The sequence below is a fragment of the Lactuca sativa genome, chromosome 3, assembly GCF_002870075.4.
Source record: "Lactuca sativa cultivar Salinas chromosome 3, Lsat_Salinas_v11, whole genome shotgun sequence".
NCBI classification, from domain to species: Eukaryota; Viridiplantae; Streptophyta; class Magnoliopsida; order Asterales; family Asteraceae; genus Lactuca; species Lactuca sativa.
The window spans coordinates 163826896-163852546 of record NC_056625.2 but is presented as its reverse complement, the minus strand read 5'-3'; the positions used below and the strand labels follow the sequence as shown (position 1 = coordinate 163852546).

Genomic DNA, 25651 nt, shown 5'->3' with positions numbered 1-25651 from the left:
GCCTATTACGTTAAGGACAGAAATGTCCAGGGTTAACCATCGTCTCTCATTACCTTGTATTCCTTTCCATGTAGGAAAACCATGCGACCGAAGAAGCATAACCAATCCACAAGCAAGAAACCTGCTCTCCTATTCGATGAAGCTATGTTCCAAGCTGCAGTCTCAGCAGCCGTAGCAACTGTCATGGCTCACCTGAATGCTAACACCGCCAATGTTAGCAAGGGCCCTGTCGGGATTTCCAATCCTGGCGATGGACAGCAGCAACCAATACTTCCATACTCAGCTACCCAAGAACCTCCACTGAACCCACTAAAGAGAAAACTCAAGTTAGAGGAGGGAAGTACCTCGGCTCAAGGACCTTCCGAAGGGCAACGAGCTGATGCAGTCTATACCACTGTCAATCCTTCCCTCCCGACCTCAAGAAGACCATACCTAGGAGGCCTTCCCCACTGCAGCAAGTGCAGCTACCATCATCATGGTGTCTGCCGAGAACTCTATTGTGCTACGTGCCACATGTTGGGGCATACTGCTCGCGTCTGCAGAACCCCGATTGAGTTCATTACATCAACCACCAATGTGGCGACCCGTACAGCTTGCCACCTGTGTGGTAAAATGGGACACTTCAAGAAGGACTGCCCAACATAAGGGAAAGACAAAGACACAGAAGGAGCCTAACACTACTGCTTAGGGAGAAGCAGCAAGGAAACTCGTTAGATTTTCGTACGTCTCTCGATCTCAGATAACTAAACTAAGAACAATAAAAGACTAATTCAAATGTAAATTCTCCCCAGTAAGGCGAAAGTCGCAGCACTGTATAAAAATTTAAAAATTCATTAGGTAAAACTATAATGGCTAAACATATACGTTACGGCCATGTATATTTAAGATGGACAGACCTAGAGTGAGCGAATGCCGCCTCATTTCATGTTCCTCGTTTGGTTGTGGATTTAGGGCGGGGTCGCTCAGTCAACACTCCTTCCCACCTTAAATATACATGACTAGTATATGTGAGGCGATTATAGAAATGCCTCGTGAGAATTCGTTCATGAAAAGGTACTCTATTCGGAAACACTTAGAACTCTCTATAGTTCCGCATCGACTCTATCGGTCCAGGTATCCGCGGTAGTGATACATAGGACGAAACCCGAGACGCCTAGAACTTGTGTGCCTGATCGGCACATGACTCTATCGATCTTCACTTTATATCATGTCGAAGTGTGCCAACTTCGACGACTCTATTGATCATGGTTTGACTTCGTGCAACCATGTGTTCATTCTTGGTGCTGTGTAAAAAGAACTTTCTTCATAGCCATGTCGGTGAATAAAGGTTCTTCCGAACCTAAACCTAACACAAACACTCAAACTTAATGCGATCCGTCAATCGTCCCTCTTTTCTCAAACCTTCCGAAGTACCCAAGAGAGGGTACCCCGCGCCTTTGACCGACCCCTCGTAGTCAGATAAACACCGAAGCGAAAGGCGCTGCAGATACTCTAAGAAGACGACCACCATCCGAAGCATACTCCGTAGAATTCCCCGGGAAACCCTATACCCACTAGATTTGACCTAGACCGAGAAAACTCGGAACCTTCGAAAGAGTAGTTGCAGTAGATACTCGCACTACTCAGGCACCTCGTCCACCCAGTTATAGACAAGTGGTGCTTATCAAACTCCACCCTCTTGCAAGGAGGAAAATCGTCGTCGCCCGGTAGACGATGAATTACACTTTCCGAAGTGAACACTAGGATACCAAGAACCACAGGATAACCTTCGCGGCCAAGAATCCTCGATCAAAGTGCGAAAGTAGTTGCGTTAAATCTCATGACCCAGATCCCGAAGAGGATATAGACTTGACACCAGCATTGGTGTTAGTCGAGGGGTTATGCAGGAACATGCACTTTCCACGCTAAAATAAACCACAGTCTTAGAGATTCATTGGACTATTAGGTGCTTCATGAATACCGTCTCACGCAGAGGTAGTAGAACCACCTCCTGAGATAGTCCAACCCTCGTCTGGTGAAACCCTATCTTCCCGACCCTCAGGGTTTCCGTATCTCAAGCTTCGTTAGTGTAGGCTTATTTTGCACAAGCGCGAGATAGACACTCTATAGCAAATGAATACCCATAGTCACGCAACCCACTCTACGATCTAGAAACTCTCTATCAACTAGTTGATAGGAAACACGAAACCAAAGACCCCCCCGAGATTTCTAAGAACCAACCTAAGGGACTACACTACCAGTACGAGAGAGAACGTTAGGAACTTCAGAATGGCGATCACGCCAGGAATGATCTTGCCATAGAAGTACACTATGTTCTAAGTACTGAAAAGATCTACCCTTCCTAGAGTGTAGGACCATCCGAGAATCCTCATGAAGTCATGGTCCAACCCATTGCAGGCCGCTACTACCTTCGGATATACCACAAGATTCACACCCGGTCGATTCACTTCTTAGACTCGATATGTGATTCCCGACAACACTTTTCGTGCCTCAACCATCTTGATAGAATCCATTGAGAACTCTAACCCTATTGATACACCTGTTGGAACCCACTAGTTACACTAGACGGAATCCGCATCCCGTACGTGAGGGTCTGTTGGAATGACAAACATATACCCGAGATCACTTGGGAATGCGAGGTCAGCCGTATAAGAAGTACTCCCTTACCTCTGCTTGGCCATTCATACCTACTTCCTTGCCTAGAGCTGAATTTCGGGACGAAATTCCCTCTAACAGGGGGATGATGTGACAACCCAAGTTGTCCCGTTACATTTCCCCGTTACCGTTAACGGAATATTCCACTGTATAAAAGTTCCGTTAATTAGAGGGCGTCAATTTAATAAACATTCCATTTGGTTACCTTTAACATGCTGTTAAGTCGTGATAAAAGGAAATAATAACACAGGACACACATTTCCATTCATTTGGAAAATGTTAAGTTTTATTGTTACGACCACTAAATCGGGTGCGACCAAAAGCCCCGTTTAACGGCAGTATTGGGTAGAATTCCACTGAGCCCCGACCTGGAACCCTATATAAGGGTGAGTGGAGTCCATTGGAGACTTTTTACACTCTCTCTCTCTAGACCCGTTTTCGCCCCGAATCCGCAACCAAACGCTTCCAAATTGTAAGTCTGCTTACCCTAGCTTGTTCTAAACATTACTAGCTGTAATTATAGCCCAAAAACCATCCAAGAAGGCATGGGATAAGGAGTTTACGGCCCAGGAGCACTCTAGGGCCGTAAACCTCTAAAATGGTGCCAAACATGCCTTTAAACTTGCCCTTAAGCTTGGAAACTAATTAGGGATCTAGCCTAGGAGTGTTTAAACATCAAAACTCAATGAATTGGGGAATAAAAGTGAGATTACGGCCCAAGCACATGCTTAGGCCGTAAACCCCTCAAAACGTTATCTAAATGCCTCCAAAACACTCCCAAACCACACTAGGGCTTAACACATAAATTAAGGGCTTATTCCTTTGGGTTTAGATCACTTAAACACATCAAAATGAAGGATAAAAATGAGTTTACGGCCCAGGTCTATACCAAGGCCGTAAACTCCCCAAAACATGCCCAAAAGGTGGTTTTTGCCCCCCAAATGACCTTAGACTATTTCTATAAAATGCAAGGAAGGATTTAAGGACTTAAACACATGAAATGGAGGGGTAAAAAGGAGTTTACGGCCCAAGCAAGTGTCTAGGCTGTAAACTCCCCAAAACACATGCAAATGTTAGATTTAATCCCCCAAAATAGCATCACACTTCATTAGAAATTGCTAGAAAGGTAATAGGGGCTTGAAACTTCACAAAACACTAAGGGTGAGAGTTTACGGCCGTTAACTCCCTTAGGAGTGTCCCTAGGCCGTAAACTCCAAGTTAGTGCCCTTAGAAGCCCCAAACCCACTCATGCCTTTTATGAAAAGTACTTAGAAAAATCCCATGAACAAGCTAGAAGCCTTAAACACCCTAGAACCCATCACCATGAGTTTATGGCCGTAAACTCATGGTGAGATGTCCCCGGGCCGTAAACACAACTTGGGGAGTGTACTCTTGGATTGTAAGCTCCATTCCTTAGCCATACACACCCTTAAACGCTACCCGGGACACCCAAACACTTAGCCAAAGTGTTTTCCGCTCCTATGAGCGCGTATATTTGTTTAATTAGTATTAAATACGCTAATTGTATGTGAACTTACGTTATCATATGTTAAATAGGTCATTGTGTGTGTTCAAGTCCTTGCGTGACACCGAACGCCCAAACGGCACCCTCGTCGGACCTACTTATACCAGGTGAGTTCATACCCCTAAATGAACCTTTTAAATGTTTTTACATGTTTTATAGGGGGGCGGAATACAAGTTAAACATGCCAGTTATCATATCAATCACATGTGATTGATAACCCGCATGCACAAGATTTTACCACTGTACACTGTTTTACCGAGTAGGACACTATAAATGTCTTTCAAAAAGGGTTTTTCACTTGTTCAAGTTCTTACTTTTATTGCTTGTCAAAGATCCATTTTCAAACTGATTTATAAAAGATTCCCAAACATTTCTAAAGGTTTTCACACTTATTTTACCAAAGAATACAAATGTGATTTTCCTGAGTAATAAGGTTTTCCAAGGTTTTTCATGAATACTTTTACTTGTTAGTTACTGCTACTTCACTTTTACTTATTTTAAATTCCTACTCGATAACGCTTTCACTTCGCGATACGCTTATACCGGATTTTGTCTCTATATCGCTTATACTTGTAGCCTCTTATACTTGATAGACGTTCCAACATCACTTATTGTCGTCTCTGCTTCGTGATACACTTATACTTGGTACACTTATACTACACAATTCGATTATCCCACACTGTACGCTTATACTTCACGACTCGGATGTTCCACTGTACGCTTATACTTCACGACTCGGATGTTCCACTGTACACTTATACTTCACTGTATGATACCACTTGATACAAACTCAAGTGTAGTTAGATGTATGTTTATGCTTGTATAGATGCATATAAATAATGATTGAAGGACTTAGGAAGGCTTGTCTGCCCTATTTCCTTTTCTTCGTTGAGATGTGGTCTGGTGGGATCGGATGTCCATCTGAAGGTCGTTCGATTCATTACTTATATATTATGTACACGAGCATAGACATACGGGTTTTCTTTAGTCAATTCAGTTAAGAGTCTCTACCTCTAGGTCAACACTTACATTAGAAACCCACTACCCACTGTTTGGAAGTCATTACCCACTATTTGGGATGCATCTTCGGGACACGGCCTTCTCCGTCGTCTAGTTGGTAACCAGAGTCTCTTGTAGGGAGAGCGGACATTATGTGTATAGATCTATACGGGATTGACACCCCCGCACCCTAACTGCTAGCTACAGTCCACGGCTCATCAAGCCAAGGGGTGACAAATGTCACATTATATAGACACTTGTAGGGCGTCTGGTACTCTAGTGTCGGTTAGTATGGTTACGAGTATCCCGGGTTACCTTATAATTCATGGCCTTAAGGTAACGGTATTTCGCCAATCATTTACACTGTATGTTGGTAATTCATTTTCAGAGTCACATTGTTTTGACCTTACAAGACGTATCCTTCATTTGATACTGTCTGGGGTCTGTCTCCTCTGTTTTGACCTTACAAGACGTATCCTTCATTTGATGCTGTATGGGGTCTGTATCCACTGTATTCACAGAATACACTGTATTCACTGTGTTCACCGTTTTAGACCTCGCTAGACGTATCTTTCATTTGATATTGTCTGCAGTCTGAATTCATTGTTTTGGACCTTACTAGTTGTACCTTTCATTTGGTACCTTCTGGGGTCTTGTGTTTGATACTTTCCTGGAGTCTATGGTTCCTTGCCTTAGTCAGCATTCCTCACTGCTGAGGCATATGATATTCCCTGATGTCGTTTGCTTTCCTTAATAATCAAATTCAGTATTTTGATAATGATAGTAACTTAGGGAAAACTACTTTTTACCACGCAACACTGACCAGCCTTGGTAGAAGGTTTCTTTATTAAAAGAAAATATAGGATTTTCTGGAAAGAACTCTAATACACAGTAAACACTTAAACTATTACTTTAGTAAGTTATTTGAATGAAACGTCACTAATTGCTTATGAACTCAACAGCATTTGTAAAAATGTTGATACTCGCTTTTGAAGTAACTTGTATTCTCAGGTTAGCATTAGACAGGTACACCTCGGAGCTGTTGATGAAGATAGCTTAATGCCAGGCCTTACTTACTTATATTTACTTGTATTACTTTGATACCTTGTAATGTAATTCATGTAAAATTATTCTATTAATGCAATGTTTTGTTGTACTTTGATTACTACAATGCATGTGTTGTGATACTTGACATGACGTCATCCACCCCAAAACGTTTCCGCCGTTCCGGTTTTGGGGTGTCCACCCCAGAACGTTTCTGCCGTTCCGGTTTTGGGGTGTGACAGATTGGTATCAGAGCATTGTTTATAGTGAGTTAAGTATATCAATTCATAAAAGATATACAACCTATAAACACAATGGGATAAAACAGTCTGACCAAGAATTATACTTTAAAATATAACCATATTTTACCAAAGTATAATAACATCCAGAATTTAAACACTCGAACAAAAGTATCACAAGAAGAACAATAATAAAAGTCTTCGGATGTTGAGCACTACAGTCAAACCTGGGCAGTTATGTAATTGTAACCTGGGATATATGTAACCTGATCAACTACATTTATCCGAGATGCGATGAACGTGTGCTTGGGAGTGATAGTGGAGTACAACAGGTCTGAGACTTACCAACTAGGAATGCTAGAGCCAAACATAAAGTTAAAATACTATAGGAGTATTTTAGAACGCTAAAAGATCCACACTAATTCCAGAATAATATTCAGAAGATAAGAATCAAACATGAATTAAAATACCATAGGGGTATTTAAGAATCCATTAACAACCTTGCGTGAATAACTAAAAAGATCTTTATTGATATACCTACAACTATAGAGGGTATACTCCCAAGGTTGTATATAATAAGGATCCCATAGGCTGAGAATATGTGGTTTCGCTCTGTTTCCTTTTCCTCATTGGGATGTGGTTCTAGAGTAGTATCATATATTCGAAGGCCTATCGGATCTAAGCTATATATGATTTCTATACCCTATGTAATCGTAGCAGGACTCGATATGGATCATACAGTGAAATGTTAATAATCTCTTAGGATTCCATAGACATTTCCATTCTCGCGCGAACCCTGTAGAAAACCCTACCCACTTTAGTGCTTGACAGAAGAGTTGATTCCGACCCCGAGGATATTCATTGAGAAGATTTCCTGTTCGGAAATAAATGAACTGGGTCGAGACTATTGAATGCACCAGGTGCCCATATTCTTTAAGGGACAGTGGTGAGAGATTCGCCTAAACTTCGGAGATTCCGAGTCATCCATCATGAGGTGATGACACCCACAGTTGGAATCAGAAAGAAGGCGGAGTAGAAATTCAATATGTCCATACAAGAAGAGAACCCTAGGAAACTACCCGAAGGAAACCCACGCCGATTCCAATGAAAGATACGGGGCAGACCGAGGGAGCCAGTACATGGAACCCGGGAATTGTCTTTTCCTCGTATTCGTCACGATAATTCACCCTTAAAATAATACAATTTAGTGAGTTAGTGGTTACACTACTCACGCTATGTGTTAGGTAAATCGTCGTTTTCCGTTGCCAAATACACGATTAGGGCGGATCCCCGCATCTCTATTGAGAAAATTTTAGCCATCTGCCCTTGTGAGCCTCTCTTTCCGCGGTTTCGTTCCAAACTCTTCTCAAATCTCTCTAGGCTGGAGAGTGAAACCTTCTCCAATATAAAGGTAACTTAGCAGGAACGACTCGCATCTTCTGGCCTTTTTCCGATACTCATACACCCACTTCGATTACCAGGACTACATCATAGGGATGTAGGTCGACACTCAGACAACCAACATCCGAGGCACGGGAAAAATTTAAGCCTAATACGTTAAGGACAGAAATGTCCAGGGTTAACCATCGTCTCTCATTACCTTGTATTCCTTTCCGTGTAGGAAAACCATGCAACCGAAGAAGCATAACCAATCCACAAGCAAGAAACCTGCTCTCCTATTCGATGAAGCTACATTCCAAGCTGCAGTCTCAGCAGCCGTAGCAGCTGTCATGGCTCACCTGAATGCTAACACCGCCAATGTTAGCAAGGGCCCTGTCGGGATTTCCAATCCTGGCGATGGACAGCAGCAACCAATACTTCCATACTCAGCCACCCAAGAACCTCCACTGAACCCACTAAAGAGAAAACTCAAGTTAGAGGAGGGAAGTACCTCGGCTCAAGGACCTTCCGAAGGGCAACGAGCTGATGCAGTCTATACCACTGTCAATCCTTCCCTCTCGACCTCAAGAAGACCATACCTAGGAGGCCTTCCCCACTGCAGCAAGTGCAGCTACCATCATCATGGTGTCTGCCGAGAGCTCTATTGTGCTAGGTGCCACATGTTGGGGCATATTGCTCGCGTGTGCAGAACCCCGATTGAGTTCATTACATCAACCACCAATGTGGCAACCCGTACAACTTGCCACCTGTGTGGTAAAATAGGACACTTCAAGAAGGACTGCCCAACATAAGGGAAAGCCAAAGACACAGAAGGAGCCTGACACTACTGCTTAGGGAGAAGCAGCAAGGAAACTCGTTAGATTTTGGTACGTCTTTCGATCTCCGATAACTAAACTAAGAACAATAAAAGACTAATTCAAATGTAAATTCTCCCCAGTAAGGCGAAAGTCGCAGCATTGTATAAAAATTTAAAAATTCATTAGGTAAAACTATAATGGCTAAACATATACGTTACGGCCATGTATATTTAAGATGGACAGACCTAGAGTGAGCGAATGCCGCCTCATTTCCTGTTCCTCGTTTGATTGTGGATTTAGGGCGGGGTCGCTCAGTCAATAGTCCTCCCCACCTTAAATATACATGAGTAGTATATGTGAGGCGATTATAGAAATGCCTCGTGAGAATCCGTTCATGAAAAGGTACTCTATTCGGAAACACTTAGAACTCTCTATAGTTCCGCATCGACTCTATCGGTCCAGGTATCCGCGGTAGTGATACATAGGACGAAACCCGAGATGCCTAGAACTTGTGTGCCTGATCGGCACATGACTCTATCGATCTTCACTTTATATCATGTCGGAGTGTGCCAACTTCGACGACTCTATTGATCATGGTTTGACTTCGTGTAACCATGTGTTCATTCTTGGGGCTGTGTAAAAAGAACTTTCTTCATAGACATGTCGGCGAATAAAGGTTCTTCCGAACCTAAACCTAACACAAACAATCAAACTTAATGCGATCCGTCAATCGTCCCTCTTATCTCAAACCTTCCGAAGTACCCAAGAGAGGGTACCCCGTGCCTTTGACCGACCCCTCGTAGTCAGATAAACACCGAAGCGAAAGGCGCTGCAGATACTCTAAGAAGACCACCACCATCCCAAGCATACTCCATAGAATTCCCCGGGAGACCCTATACCCACTAGATTTGACCTAGACCGAGAAAACTTGGAACCTTCGGATGAGTAGTTGCAGTAGATACTCGCACTACTCAGGCACCTCGTCCACCCAGTTATAGACAAGTGGTGCTGATCATCCTCCACCCTCTTGCAAGGAGGAAAATCGTCGTCGCCCGGTAGACGATGAATTACAGTTTCCGAAGTGAACACTAGGATACCGAGAACCACAGGATAACCTTCGCGGCCAAGAATCCTCGATCAAAGTGCGAAAGTAGTTGCGTTAAATCTCATGACCCAGATCCCAAAGAGGATATAGACTTGACACCAGCCTTGGTGTTAGTCGAGGGGTTATGCAGGAACATGCACTTTCCACGCTAAAATAAACCACAGTCTTAGAGATTCATTGGACTATTAGGTGCTCCACGAATACCATCTCACGCAGAGGTAGTAGAACCACCTCCTGAGATAGTCCAACCCTCGTCTGGTGAAACCCTATCTTCCCGACCCTCAGGGTTTCCGTATGTCAAGCTTCGTTAGTGCAGGCTCATTTTGCACAAGCGCGAGATAGACACTCTATAGCAAACGAATAACCATAGTCACGCAACCCACTCTATGATCTAGAAAGTCTCTATCAACCAGTTGATAGGAAACACGAAACCAAAGACCCCACCCCCCCCCCCCTCCCGAGATTTCTAAGAACCAACCTGAGGGACTACACTACCAGTACAAGAGAGAACGTTAGTAACTTCAGAATGGAGATCACGCCAGGAATGATCTTGCCATAGAAGTACACTATGTTCTAAGTACTGAAAAGATCTACCCTTCCTAGAGTGTAGGACCATCCAAGAATCCTCATGAAGTCATGGTCCAACCCATTGCAGGCCGCTACTACCTTCGGATATACCACAAGATTCACACCCGGTCGATTCACTTCTTAGACTCGATATGTGATTCCCGACAACACTCTTCGTGCCTCAACCATCTTGATAGAATCCATTGAGAACTCTAACCCTATAGATACACCTGTTGGAACCCACTAGTTACACTAGACGGAATCTGCATCCCGTACGTGAGGGTCAGTTGGAATGACAAACACAGACACGAGATCACTTGGGAATGCGAGGTCAGCCGTATAAGAAGTACCCCCTTACCTCTGCTTGGCCATTCATACCTACTTCCTTGCCTAGAGCTGAATTTCGGGACAAAATTCCCTCTAACGGGGGGATGATGTGACAACCCAAGTCGTCCCGTTACATTTCCCCATTACCGTTAACGAAATATTCCACTGTATAAAAGTTCCGTTAATTAGAGGGCGTCAATTTAATAAACATTCCATTTGGTTACCTTTAACATGCCGTTAAGTCGTGATAAAAGGAAATAATAACACAGGACACATATTTCCATTCATTTGGAAAATGTTAAGTTTTATTGTTACGACCACTAAATCGGGTGCGACCAAAAGCCCCGTTTAACGGCAGTATTGGGTAGAATTCCACTGAGCCCCGACCTGGAACCCTATATAAGGGTGAGTGGAGTCCATTGGAGGCTTTTTACACTCTCTCTCTATACTCTCTCTCTTTAGACCCATTTTCGCCCTGAATCCGCAACCAAACGCTTCCAAATTGTAAGTCCGCTTACCCTAGCTTTTTCTAAACATTACTAGCTGTAATTATAGCCTAAAAACCATCCAAGAAGGCATGGGATAAGGAGTTTATGGCCCAGGAGCACTCTAGGGCCGTAAACCCCTAAAATGGTGCCAAACATGCCTTTAAACTTGCCCTTAAGCTTGGAAACTAATTAGGTATCTAGCCTAGGAGTGCTTAAACATCAAAACTCAATGAATTGGGGAATAAAAGTGAGTTTACGGCCCAAGCACATGCTTAGGCCGTAAACCCCTCAAAACCTTATATAAATGCCTCAAAAACACTCCCAAACCACACTAGGGCTTAACACATAAATTAAGGGCTTATTCCTTTGGGTTTAGATCATTTAAACACATCAAAATGAAGGATAAAAATGAGTTTACGGCCCAGGTCTATACCAAGGCCGTAAACTCCCCAAAACATGCCCAAAAGGTGGTTTTTGCCCCCCAAATGACCTTAGACTATTTCTATAAAGTGCTAGGAAGGATTTAAGGACTTAAACACATGAAATGGAGGGGTAAAAAGGAGTTTACGGTCCAACCAAGTGTCTAGGCCGTAAACTCCCCAAAACACATGCAAATGTTAGATTTAATCCCCCAAAATAGCATCACACTTCATTAGAAATTGCTAGAAAGGTAATAGGGGCTTGAAATTTCACAAAACACTAAGGGTGAGAGTTTACAGCCGTAAACTCCCTTAGGAGTGTCCCTAGGCCGTAAACTCCAAGTTAGTGCCCTTAGAAGCCCCAAACCCACTCATGCCTTTTATGAAAAGTACTTAGAAAAATCCCATGAACAAGCTAGAAGCCTTAAACACCCTAGAACCCATCACCATGAGTTTACGGCCGTAAACTCATGGTGAGATGTCCCTGGGCCGTAAACAAAACTTGGGGAGTGTACTATTAGATTGTAAGCTCCATTCCTTAGCCATACACACCCTTAAATGCTACCCGGGACACCCAAACACTTAGCCAAAGTGTTTTCCGCTCCTGTAAGCGCATATATTTGTTTAATTAGTATTAAATATGCTAATTGTATGTGAGCATATGTTATCATATGTTAAATAGGTCATTGTGTGTGTTCAAGTCCTTGTGTGACACCGAACGCCCAAACGGCACCCTCGTCGGACCTACTTATACCAGGTGAGTTCATACCCCTGAATGAACCTTTTAAATGTTTTTACATGTTTTATAGGGGGGGGGGGAATACAAGTTAAACATGCCAGTTATCATATCAATCACATGTGATTGACAACCCGCATGCACAAGATTTTACCACTGTACACTGTTTTACCGAGTAGGACACTATAAATGTCTTTCAAAAAGGGTTTTTCACTTGTTCAAGTTCTTACTTTTATTGCTTATCAAAGATCCATTTTCAAATTGATTTATAAAAGATTCCCAAAGATTTCTAAAGGTTTTCACACTTATTTTACCAAAGAATACAAATGCGATTTCCTGAGTAATAAGGTTTTCCAAGGTTTTTCATGAATACTTTTACTTGTTAGTTACTGCTGCTTCACTTTTACTTATTTTAAATTCCTACGCGATAACGCTTTCACTTCGCGATACGCTTATACAGGATTTTGTCACTATATCACTTATACTTGTAGCCTCTTATACTTGATAGACGTTCTTACATCACTTATGGTCGTCTCTGCTTCGTGATACACTTATACTTGGTACACTTATACTTCATGATTCGATTATCCCACACTGTACGCTTATAGTTCACGACTCGGAGGTTCCACTGTACGCTTGTAGTTCACGACTCGGATGTTCCACTATACACTTATACTTCACTGTATGATACCACTTGATACAAACTCAAGCGTAGTTAGATGTATGTTTATGCTTGTATAGATGCATATAAATAATGATTGAAGGACTTAGGAAGGCTTGTCCGCCCTATTTCCTTTTCTTCGTTGAGATGTGGTCTGGTGGGATCGGATGTCCATCTGAAGGTCGTTCGATTCGTTACTTATATATTATGTACACGAGCATAGACATACAGGTTTTCTTCAGTCAATTCAGTTAAGAATCTCTACCTCTAGGTCAACACTTACATTAGAAACCCACTACCCACTGTTTGGAAGTCATTATCCACTATTTGGGATGCATCTTCGGGACACGGCCTTCTCCGTCGTCTAGTTGGTAACCAGAGTCTCTTGTAGGGAGAGCGGACATTATGTGTATAGATCTATACGGGATTGACACCCCCGCACCCTGACTGCTAGCTACAGTCCACGGCTCACCAAGCCAAGGGGTGACAAATGTCACATTATATAGACGCTTGTAGGGCGTCTGGTACTCTAGTGTCGGTTAGTATGGTTACGAGTATCCCGGGTTACCTTATAATTCATGGCCTTAAGGTAACGGCATTTCGCCAATCATTTACACTGTATGTTGGTAATTCATTTTCAGAGTCACATTGTTTTGACCTTACAAGACGTATCCTTCATTTGACACTGTCTGGGGTCTGTCTCCTCTGTTTTGACCTTACAAGACGTATCCTTCATTTGATGCTGTCTGGGGTCTGTATCCACTGTATTCACAGAATTCACTGTATTCACTATGTTCACTGTTTTAGACCTCGCTAGACGTATCTTTCATTTGATATTGTCTGCAGTCTGTATTCATTGTTTTGGACCTTACTAGTTGTACCTTTCATTTGGTACCTTCTGGGGTCTCTTTCTCCACTTGTTAGACTGAACCAGGTGTGTCGTGTGTTTGATACTTTCCTGGAGTCTATGGTTCCTTGCCTTAGTCAGCTGTCCTCACTGCTGAGGCATATGATATTCCCTGATGTCGTTTGCTTTCCTTAATAATCAAATTAAGTATTTTGATAATGATAGCTACTTAGGGAAAACTACTTTTTACCACGCAACACTCACCAGCCTTGGTAGAAGGTTGGTTTATTAAAAGAAAATATAGGATTTTCTGGAAAGAACTCTAATACACAGTAAACACTTAAACTATTACTTTAGTAAGTTATTTGAATGAAACGTCACTAATTGCGTATGAACTCACCAGCATTTGCAAAAATGTTGATACTCGCTTTTCAAATAACTTGTATTCTCAGGTTAGCATTAGACAGGTACACCTCGGAGCTATTGATGAAGATAACTTAATGCCAGGCCGTACTTACTTATATTTACTTGTATTACTTTGATACCTTGTAATGTAATTCATGTAAAATTATTCTATTAATGCAATGTTTTGTTGTACTTTGATTACTATAATGCATGTGTTGTGATACTTGACATGACGTCATCCACCCCAGAACGTTTCCGCCGTTCCGGTATGGTGGGTGTGACAGATTGGTATCAGAGCATTGTTTATAGTGAGCTAAGTATATCAATTCATAAAAAATATACAACCTATAAACACAATGGGATAAAACACTCTGACCAAGAATTATACTTTAAAATATAACCATATTTTACCAAAGTATAATAACATCCAGAATCTAAACACTCGAACAAAAGTATCACAAGAAGAACAATAATAAAAGTCATGTAAAATTATTTATAGCTTAATGCCAGGCCGTACTTACTTATATTTACTTGTATTACTTTGATACCTTGTAATGTAATTCATGTAAAATTATTCTATTAATGCAATGTTTTGTTGTACTTTGATTACTATAATGCATGTGTTATGATACTTGACATGACGTCATCCACCCCAGAACGTTTCCGTCGTTCCGGTTTTGGGGTGTGACAGGTTTAGACGGACTGCTTTCTCGTAGCACATTATATATTGGATGGATATTATATTTTTTGTTTGCTTTCTTTATTCCTATATATATTGGATGGATAACAGTTTTAGAGGTTAAGAAATTTTGCACTCTCATTGTACTCTTTGTACTCTTTGATAACCTCTTGTATTCTCTGAAAAGAATATAACGAGCCAACCATATTATATTTAGATTCCGTGTTCTAAATCTTTTTTTAACTCTGATTTCATATTCAAACTCGATTCAATCTACAATACAAGGTAGCTTTTAACTCTGATTTCATATTCAAACTCGATTAAATCTACACTACAAGGTAGCTTTTCAGTTAGCAGATAGATTTTTAGTTAGTCTGTCAACCATAGCTTTTGCTTACTTATCTTTCAACAAAAACATGGCTTTCAACAAAAACTTGTCTTTCAAACGTAGCTTTTGCTTACCTGTCTTTCAACAAAAACATGGCTAAGACTATCGGTTGCCTGATGTCCAGAAGTCGCTTATAGCTTAGTTGATGGTCTAATATGTTTACACCCATTTAGATGCTTCTAGATTTGGCTGACTTGATACCAATTATTTATATAGTTTGATTGGGTATATGACACGTCAATCACAGCGGGGCATGGAATATCATATGGCCTAGATTGATCTCCAAACTATACCTCACTTGCAGGTTTCATATGTATGCCATAAAAGGAAAAAAATTATTGAAGGGTCCATCAACGCTGTTTTCAGAGATGTCGTTTTATGCAATAAAGAGTATGGAGTCGACAGAAGAACCGCGTATTTATTGTTATGTAGCAAATAATGCAACCACCTATAATTTCTGCCAATAAAATGGAGCAAAATCACAAAGTATAGAAAGCACCAACACTTGTTTGAACCTCCCAAGAAAACATCCTTCAGAAATCATGCAAAAACCACATGTTCTAATCATACCTTATCCCGCACAAGGCCATGTCATCCCTCTAATGGAGCTTGCTCAACGCTTAGTCGATCAAGAAGTCAAAGTTACAGTTGTTAACACCGAGGTCACTCACAAGCAGGTAACAAGCAATTCGTTAGAAAATGATGGTTTTAGTGATCAATTGCAGTCGGTTTCAATCCCTGATGGGTTAGAACCATGGGAGGACAGGAGTGACCTTTGTAAGTTGACAGTATCAATATTACAAACTATGCCTGGCAAACTGGAACAACTTATAGACACAATTAACAAAGAAGACAACAGCAAAGTTACCTGTATTATTGCTGATAATTGCATGGGATGGGCCATAAAAGTCGCAAAGAAGATGGGAATTAGAAGAGCAACCGTCTGGCCAGCCTCAGTTACCACGCTAACTTCCATGTTGAGCTGTCAGAAATTGATTGATGATGGAATCATTAACAACAATGGTGAAACATGCATGATTACACTTTTCATTATATAAGAATCTAGCTAAGAAGGTCGTTTAACCTTTCTTAATAAATATTTTATTTCAGGCATACCTCTAAATCAGCAGATGATTAAGCTATCAGAAACGATGCCACTTATAAAACCAACGAACCTCTGGTGGACACGCTTTGAGGACTTGCCCACTTCAGAAGCTTTCTTTGAAGTTGTAAAAGAAGCTGCTGAAGCTTCCAGATTGACGGAATGGCATTTATGCAGATCAACTACTGAGCTGGAGCCTGGAGCACTTAACCTCTTCCCCCAGCTATTGCCAATTGGCCCTTTGCTAGCAAGCAACCGACGTGCTGACCAAGTAGGTCACTTCTGGCAAGAAGACTCCACCTGTTTAGCATGGCTCGACCAACAGCCACCATGTTCGGTCATATACGTAGCTTTTGGGAGCTTCACCATTTTCAACCAAACACAGTTTGAAGAATTGGCACTTGGTCTTGAACTTAGCAACAGACCATTCTTGTGGGTTGTGCGACAAGGCATGACAAAGGAGACTACAGCTGCTTACCCAGATGGGTTTGTGGAAAGAGTAGGCTCTCGTGGAAGAATACTGAGTTGGGCACCTCAACAGAAAGTATTAGCTCATCCTTCTGTGGCTTGTTTTGTGAGTCATTGTGGTTGGAATTCTACTTTAGAGGGTGTTACAAATGGAATCCCTTTCTTGTGCTGGCCATACTTTGCTGATCAGTTTCAGAATGAAATTTACATTCGTGACATCTGGAAAACTGGGCTGGGGTTTGAGAAAGATGAAGCAGGTATCATAAAAAGAGGAGAAATAAAAGGTAAGGTAGAGCAGCTGCTCGGAGATAATACATTCAGAGCTAAGGCCATGGATATCAAAGAGAAGGTTACAAGCAGTATTAGAGAAGGCGGATGCACGCATCAAAATCTTTGCAATTTTATAGAGTGGATAAAAGAGAAAGATACAGATGCCAAGAAACAATTTGACACTATATGATATTATGAGCAAGAATCTCTGAAAAAAGAGGCGAGCAAGGGCATTTAGCTCATTGATTTAAAGTTCCATGCAAAGGCATACGTACCCTTTCATTTGTTTCCAATACCCTTACTTTTTAGTCATTTAAGAAAGCTAGCTTGTTAGAGCTGCAATTACAATTGTAAGGATTTCCTAATTAATTAGGCTTGAATGCTTGCATCATATTGGCTATTCAATGTGCCGTTATAGTAATCTAATTTGGAAATTAGGCCCTCAATGGGGAGTTGTATAAAAGTTTAATATAATAAATTTGAATATAATAAAGATGAGAGAGAAGGTAGAGTTGAATGGGCCATTCAACCATTCAATAGAATTATAATACAAATTTATGAGATTTTAAAAATTAAAGTATTTTCTCTCCTATTTGGCATTTCATACAACTCTTTATGGGTTTAATCCGATGGCCCAAAGAAGAAGTAATATTGCTAAAAAAGTGCTCACTCACTCATACGTAGATGGCCATATTTATAGCCTGACAAGACACGTGGAAATTAATAAGATATGGATTCTACCTAATGACGAGGTAAATGGCTAACTCCTTCCGGTTATAGCTTTTACCCAATTCTATATTATTCAAAAATCAAAAACATGTATAATTTAATCTAACTGATAGGATTTGAAAATCAAGAAGTAATCCTAATAGTGATTGATATGAAAATATATATATATATATATACAGAGGAAAAGATAAAAATATGTATGCAATCATCTCCTGTAATCATGGAGATATTAATAGACAAATTTACAATATTTACTTTACAAAAATAGTCAATATAATTGGTTCCTTGGTTTACTTTCCATTAGCCCCCTTCAACCGAATTGGTGGTGGTCCAACACATAGCATTGTACGAAGTTGTTCAAATTTTGGTCGAGGTAGACTCTTTGTGAAGATGTCAGCCACCTGAAGGTCGGTTGGAACATATTTAGTATGAAGAAGACCAGAGGAGACTAATTCACGAACAAAGTGGTAGTCGATATTGATGTGCTTTGCCCGTTTACGAGATACTGGATTTTGGGATAAGAACAATGCACTATGGTTATCACAAAGAATAGTGAGACGAACAGACGGTAAGGCATGTAATTCCCGAAGCAAGTGAGTAAGCCATATAATTTCAGCAGCGGTGTTGGCAAGGATCCGATATTCAGATTCACAACTAGATCTCGAGACGGTGGGTTGGTTCTTTGCACTTCAAGAGACAAGATTTCCACCAAGATAAATGGAGTACCCGTAAGTCTAATGACGTGTTTCAATGCATCACGCCCGGTCAACATCCGAATAAACCACAAGGTTGGTGCGTGGCGGTTTATCAAAGGTTAGACCATAGGAAATTGTTCCTTTAACAGAACGAAGAATCTGTTTGACAAGGCAGAAGTGTGAGGCAGTGGGTGTTTGAAGAAACTGGCTTGCCTGATTCACGGCATAGGAAAGATCAGGACGAGTAATGGTAAGATACTGAAGAGCACCGACTAGAGAGTGATACAATATAGGGTCATTGAACGGTGTCCCTTGAGTTGTGAAAGAATCAGTGGTGTTCAATGGTGTACCCAAGGCTTTTGCTTCAAGAAGACCTGCACAAGATAGTATAGCATATGCATATTTAGATTGATTTAAGAAGAGTCCATTTTTGGTGGAAGAAACCTCTAGCCCCAAGAAATAATTTAGAGGCCCCAAATCCGTGATGGCAAACTCATGATGAAGAAGACCGATGAAGTTTTGAAAACCCGTCTCACTACTTCCTGTTAGAATTTTCGCGTCTACATAGACAAGTAGATAGAGAACAAGCGAGTTTTGTTTATAAACAAATAATGAAGTGTCGGATCTACTTGAAACAAAACCAAGGTTCACAAGAAACAAGTTAAGACGTTGAAACTAAGCTCGAGGGGCTTGTTTGAGCCCATAAAGGGCCTTTTTAAGTAAACACACATGATTGGGAGCGAATGAATTTTTGAAGCTCGGTGGTTGTTCCATGTAAACAGTTTCACTTAGACTGTCGTGTAGAAACACATTTTTGACATCAAGTTGGTGCAAATGCCAATTGTTAATTGTGGCAAGAGAAAGAACCACAAGGACCGTAGAGGCCTTAACCACAGGACTGAAGGAAAGAGTTTAATCGAAACTAGGTATTTGGGTGAATCCTTGAGCCACTAAGCAAGCTTTGTAGCGATCAATCGTTGCAGTCGATTTGTACTTTGTTCGATAAACCCATTTGGAACCAACAACGTTGGCACATGAAGGACACGGAACAAGTACCCATGTATTGTTTTTGTGCAAGACATCAACCTCCTCTTGCATTGCATTAACCTATTTAGAGTGTTTATAGGCTGATTTATATCCCTTTGGATCCATATCAGCGAACATGGCATGATGAATAGGGCTAGAGGAAACAAAGGTTAAATCGGCAAAATGTCGTGGTTTAAAAATATTAACTTTTGATCGGGTAATCATTTGGTGTGTTGAAAGTGGAGGAGGGGGCAAGGGAGGTGAGATGTGGGCATCACAAGGGGAAGCATTAAGTGGGGAGTGGGATGTAGTGGAAGGTGATGTAGGTGTCGAAATGGGTGGTATAGGGGATTGGCTTTGGTTAGAGGGGTTTAGTGGGGTTGAGGTTTGGTTTATAGGGTTGGGTGGGTCACATAAGAAGCTTGGTAATATATTTTCATCAGAACATGCAGTGGATGATTTAGGAATAGTTATGGGATTTCTTGAAGAGGGCAATGGGGTTGATTTTTGAAGTGGACGAATGGAGTCATCAAAATTTGCAAAGGTAAGTTGAGTTTCATCAATATGAGGAGAGACCCCACTAAAAGAATATATGTCTTCATCAAATTGAGCATGTCGGTTTAGATAGATCCGTGAGGTTGGGTCCAAACACTGGTATCCCTTGTACTTAGGGCTATACCCAATAAAAATGCAAGATATACTTCTTAGAGAAAGTTTGAGCTTTGCATAGTCACGAAGATAAGGGAGCACACGACAACCGAAAACCTTAAAATTGGCATATGATAGTGCTTGTTTGAAGAGAATATCATAAGGAGAAATGTTGTTAGTCATCATTGTAGGAAGACGATTTATAATGTATGTGGCAGAAGAAGAAGCGTCAACCCAAAAAGTGGCCTGTGCATGAGAATTGAAAAGCATAGCAAGACATATTTCTATAATATGCTGGTGTTTACGTTCAACATGCCCATTTTGTTGTGGCGTGTGTGGACATGAGAGACGATGATGAATGCCATTTGAGATGAATAATTTTTGAACGTGTATATTTGTAAACTCTGTTCCACCATCACTTTGGCATGTCTTAACTTTGCAATCAAATTGATTATGCACAAATAGGAGAAAGGATTCTAAAACTGTGTAAAATTATGATTTAGTTTTGAGAGGGTAAAACCTCATGAAACGTGAAAAGTCATCAAGAAATGTTACATAATATAAATAACCCTCATTTGAAGCAACGAGTGGCGGACCCCATAAATCACAATGAATAAGTTCCAAATGACATAATGCACGTTTATAATTCAAGTCAAATGGTAAACGATGTGACTTGGACATTTGACAAGAAGAACATAGTCTAGGTTTATGTAGTAAAGAAGTAACTTGGAAGTGACAAACTTTATTTACTAATTGAATAGTATTAATAGAAGTGCGACCGATTTAGCTATGTCATCGTTCATAAGATGCTTTTATGTGATGAGAAGAGAGGGTTGAAACAAAATCCTTTTTCCCTTGACAAAGAATGTGTAACCCATTTTCACAAGTTCCCCATGCTCTAACCTCCTGTGTGTCGATCCTAAATATGAAAAAACTATCAGATAATAACACATGGACAAGAGAGTCCTTGGTTAGTTTGCTGATTGATAAGATATTTTTGGCTTAATGGGGAACCACCAAAACGTCAAGTAAAGGAAGATTAGTGATAGAGGAAATGCCAATATGTGATATTGGCAATGTTTTACCGTTTGCAATAGTCACTTAATCGCTACCGGTGTATGTAGCTTTGGTGTTAAGACCATCCAGAGAGGATGTCATGTGTGCCGATGCTCCGAAATCAACATACCAATCGGGGGAATTTGTAGTAACATTGCCCTGATTATGAAATGCATGGGCCAGATTTGCATCGACTGTAGAAGCATGTTGGGTATAAGTTGCAAGACTTGGACAAGATGAAGCATAATGTCCTTGTTGTCAGCAACGTTGGCAATGGGGTGGCCAACGTCCACGTCCATGGCCAGAAGTATTTCCACCACGAGTCTTTTGTTGTCCACGATCTCGAGAAGAAGCATGACTTTTATGTTGATGGGAAGCCATATAGGCTGCCTGAGGAGCCAGGTTAGCGTGAATGGGTTTTAGAAATAGCACATGGCTCTCGGCCATTGAAAGCAAATCTCGAAAAGAAGGAGGTGGAGTAATAGCTCTTTGTGTTGTGGAGAAGGTTTCAAACGAAGAGCCGAGGCCACATAAGAACCAATGACTCTTCTTAGAATCATCAACAGGATGACCGATAGTAGAGAGTTGGTCACAAAGATTCTTGAATGTCTGTCCATATTCAACAACAGAAGAGGTTCCCTTCTGTAATTATCGGAGAGAGTCACGCAATATATGCATCCGTTCTGGTGAGTTATGGCTATAGGCTGCCTAAAGAGTAGTCCAAACTGAACGAGCAGTAGACAAACTGAGAGTCTACAACATGGCTTCCTCTTTGAGGAAGGACCAGCCATGGAGAATGAAGAAGAATTGGAAGTTTTAGGGAGGAAGGATCGATATATTAAGCTGATACCATGATAGGATTTGAAAATCAAGAACTGATCATTACAGGGATTGATATATATATATATATATATATATATATATATATATATATATATATATATATATGTATAAGGTTAGGTTATTTTGTTTCTGGTAACTATTGTATGCGAGAATGCACAGATCTGGACCATTGGATGGAATATAATCAAAAGTCATGATCTCAGGGTCAATGATAGTAGAATAGGATAACATGTACCATATAATCACACAAATATGAGCATAAGGGCATTTTAGTCAATTAACCTATATTAAAAAAGAAAATTTTCGGATTTTTAGGGATAATTAATTTCTTTTGTTTTTAAAAATCTGAATATTTTAAATTCATTTAAAATAAAAAAATCCGATTTTATTCTGTCCAAATGATAGAATTTTAACCATAAACTAGTAAATATATTTTTCGATTTTATTCTGTAGAATGACAGAATGCCAACCATAAACTAGTAAATACATTCTGAAAGACTACACAAATCGATTCTTGAAATAATATATACCAAATAATTATATTGTATGATTGTGATTCATTGAATAATAACAAACATTCTGAAAGAATAACAAGTATAATTATTAAAAAAGTAACAAAATTCTTAAAACAGTGAGTGTGATCATTCTTTAATTCATTCTTTAAGCCTTTCTCATCAGGTCTTCAAGCCATTCTTCAATACATTTCTACCAGAAATTCATTGCCAAGTAATTTGTAGTGATACACTTGTAACAACTGCACATTAAACATACAAATAATTAACTACAATTCTATCAGAATACAACAATAATATTCTTAGAGAATGAACTTAAATCATAGTCTTTTCTTCTATATGCATAAACATTCTAAAGCATGTATAAATGTATTCTTTCAAAATTACTACCTTTCACACCCCAAAACCAAGAACGGCGGAAACGTTCCGGGGTGGAGGACGTCATGTGAAGTATCATAATAGTGTAAAGTAGTAAACAAGCAACAACATCATCTATTGCATTAAATGGTAAAGTTTTAATACATGTGTGTTCTTTCATAATGTACAACAATAAAAATGAATAATCAAAATATGACGAGTCTTGACTGTGCTCCGTCTCCTCAAGGCCTGGACATCGTACCTGTCTAACTGGTGACCTGAGAATACAAGTTATTTTGAAAGAGAGTATCAGCCTAAAGCTGGTGAATTCATAAGTATTTAAGTGTTATTGTCCTGTTTTGGAAAGCTGTTAAGAATGTCGTATAAATCTTTAAATAGAACAGTTGATATAAGTAAGAAATGTGGTCTTCTACCAAGACCCGAATGTTCTGTAAGTAAAATGGTAGTTTTTCCTTTCTAATGACTAGTACTAAAAGTACGTAGTCTAACTCATCGTTTATGTGAATATATCACAAAATAAAGTAAAATAGGAAAATAATATGATAGTCTTTTACCAAGACCTAAATGTTCTGTAAGTAAAATGATAGTTTTTCCTTTCTATTGACTAGTACTAAAAGTACGTAGTCTACTCATCGTTTATGTGAATATATCACAAAATAAAGTAAAATAGGAAAATAATATGATAGTCTTCTACCAAGACCTAAATGTTATGTAAGTAAAATGATAGTTTTTCCTTTCTATTGACTAGTACTAAATTACTTAGTCTAACTCATCGTTTATGTGAATATATCACAAAATAAAGTAAACAGGAAAAAGCATAATCATGTAAGTGTTATCCCTGGGTGACCAGGATTAACATGACATCGCCGAAGCGAAAGGTATACCCTATGAACATCCGAAGATTGTCCCCTCACCCTCTGTAGCGGCAACAGGGTGCAGGGAGGGTTAGTCCCGTGGCCGACTCCTAATATCAGTGTTAACCTAATAATCATCCAAATATTTTCATCCCATCCTCTGTTGCAACAGAAGGATGGAGGAATGGTTAGTTCCGTAACTGACTCCTAATATCAGCGTTAACCTAATAATCATCCGAAGATTTTCATCGCATCCTCTGTTGCAACAATAGGATGGAGGAATGGTTAGTTCTGTAACTGACTCCTAATATCAGTAACAACCTTAGACATCCGTAGATGTTCATCACCCAATGTTGCTAACAGCTGGGTTCCGGAATGGTTAGTCTCGTCTAGACATCCCATCAAACAGGGATAGGCAGGAAAATTTACACAGAAGGTACGAATAAATTTTCCTAATAACTCTAGGTACAAGTATCTAGGTAAGTGAATATAGGATAATGTATCTAAGTAACAGTATTCATGTATGGTATTCATGTAAGCGTATTTCAGATAAATGTAGCTATGTAAACGTAATCATGTATCATGTAATCCTAGGTAATTGTACTCATGTATCATGTAAGGTACTGGTATAAACTCATGAATGAACTGACTCTTGTGTGATTCCTTGTAATAGGAATGATGTTTTGTTTCTTCTAACTATCCCTATGATAATTAACTGGAAAGTAATTGATTGTTCAAGTAGATTTATGCACCCTCGATACACCAGGGTGTGGGAAACTGAACGAAGGATGGAAACTATAACATCAATACAGATATAAGAACATATGCGTATAAGTGTAGTTTTGCTCAAGAATGTAAAAATAATGGTTTTGCAAGATATCTAGGAGTTTTGAACAATAATTAAGAGTGACTTGATGTCATTTTAATAAACATTTCAAAACTAATACTTTTGTTATCAAGGTATTTTAAGATAGAAAACCATTTCATGTGTCACCTTTTGAAGTATGTGAAATCTACTGAGTGAAAACACAGTTATATAAAATACATAAAATTGATTTAATAACATACTATTTTCTACTTGTATCCCCCCCCCATTAAAGCATTTAAAATCATTTAAAACATTGATTACGGGGTATTTACTCACCTGTTGTGAGTGGTTCTAGCGGGTACGCGTATAGGGATGAGAAGTTCCACGAATGAAGTCCCGAGACACAATAAGTCCTAAGTGACATATAAGGACACATATTGACATGAATATAGTGTTTATAACATCTATATGAAAGGAAACACCTTTCGGGACTAGGTAACACCTTGACCAAGTGTTGGAATCACATGTGATTCAACATAGGAAGGTATAAAGGCACACATATGAGTTTACTACCATGAGTTCACGGCCCAAGGGAGTTTACGGCCGTAAACTCATGGTCACTCATGGGTTTGTGTAAGTATGAAAGCTAGGGAATGATTTAGGGACATTAGCTTTAGCCTAGGATGAGAAAGACCGCTTCTTTTGGCACTTTTGGGGTGTTCACCGCCCAAATGAGTTTACAACCATAAACTCATGTCTAAATATGTTTATGAGGGCCTTAAAGGTCATAAGGAAGCATTCCAAATTCATGCCTAAGCCTTAGGAAGTGTTTGTGGCACCAAAACACCCCTAACTTGAGTTTTCGGCCTATAGACCATTTGGTCATGTGTTTGCGGCCGTAAACACTTGTGGGTGGTGGTATTTTGGTTGTTTTGAGTCTTACACACATCAAGGTAAAAAGCTATGCTAGTCTCTTGGCT

At 40.0% G+C, this 25651-nt stretch overlaps 1 protein-coding gene across 1 annotated transcript; it reads left to right on the top strand.

Moving 5' to 3' along the window:
• The first annotated feature begins 15747 nt into the window (after positions 1-15747).
• On the top strand, positions 15748-17568 carry LOC111890349 (UDP-glycosyltransferase 83A1). Its single transcript, XM_023886473.3, has 2 exons — positions 15748-16305; positions 16393-17568. Exons 1-2 carry the CDS (start codon positions 15825-15827, stop codon positions 17310-17312), a joined length of 1401 nt encoding a protein of 466 aa, XP_023742241.1. The 5' UTR covers positions 15748-15824; the 3' UTR covers positions 17313-17568.
• The last annotated feature ends 8083 nt before the right edge of the window (positions 17569-25651 follow it).

What these genes read in the sequence shown, in the direction of transcription:
- LOC111890349 (XM_023886473.3), top strand. Translation starts at nt 15,825, where the DNA reads ATGCAAAAACCACATGTTCTAATCATACCTTATCCCGCACAAGGCCAT. An exon ending in TGGAATCATTAACAACAATG is followed by an intron (nt 16,306 to 16,392) that starts GTGAAACATGCA and finishes ATTTTATTTCAG; the next exon opens with GCATACCTCTAAATCAGCAG.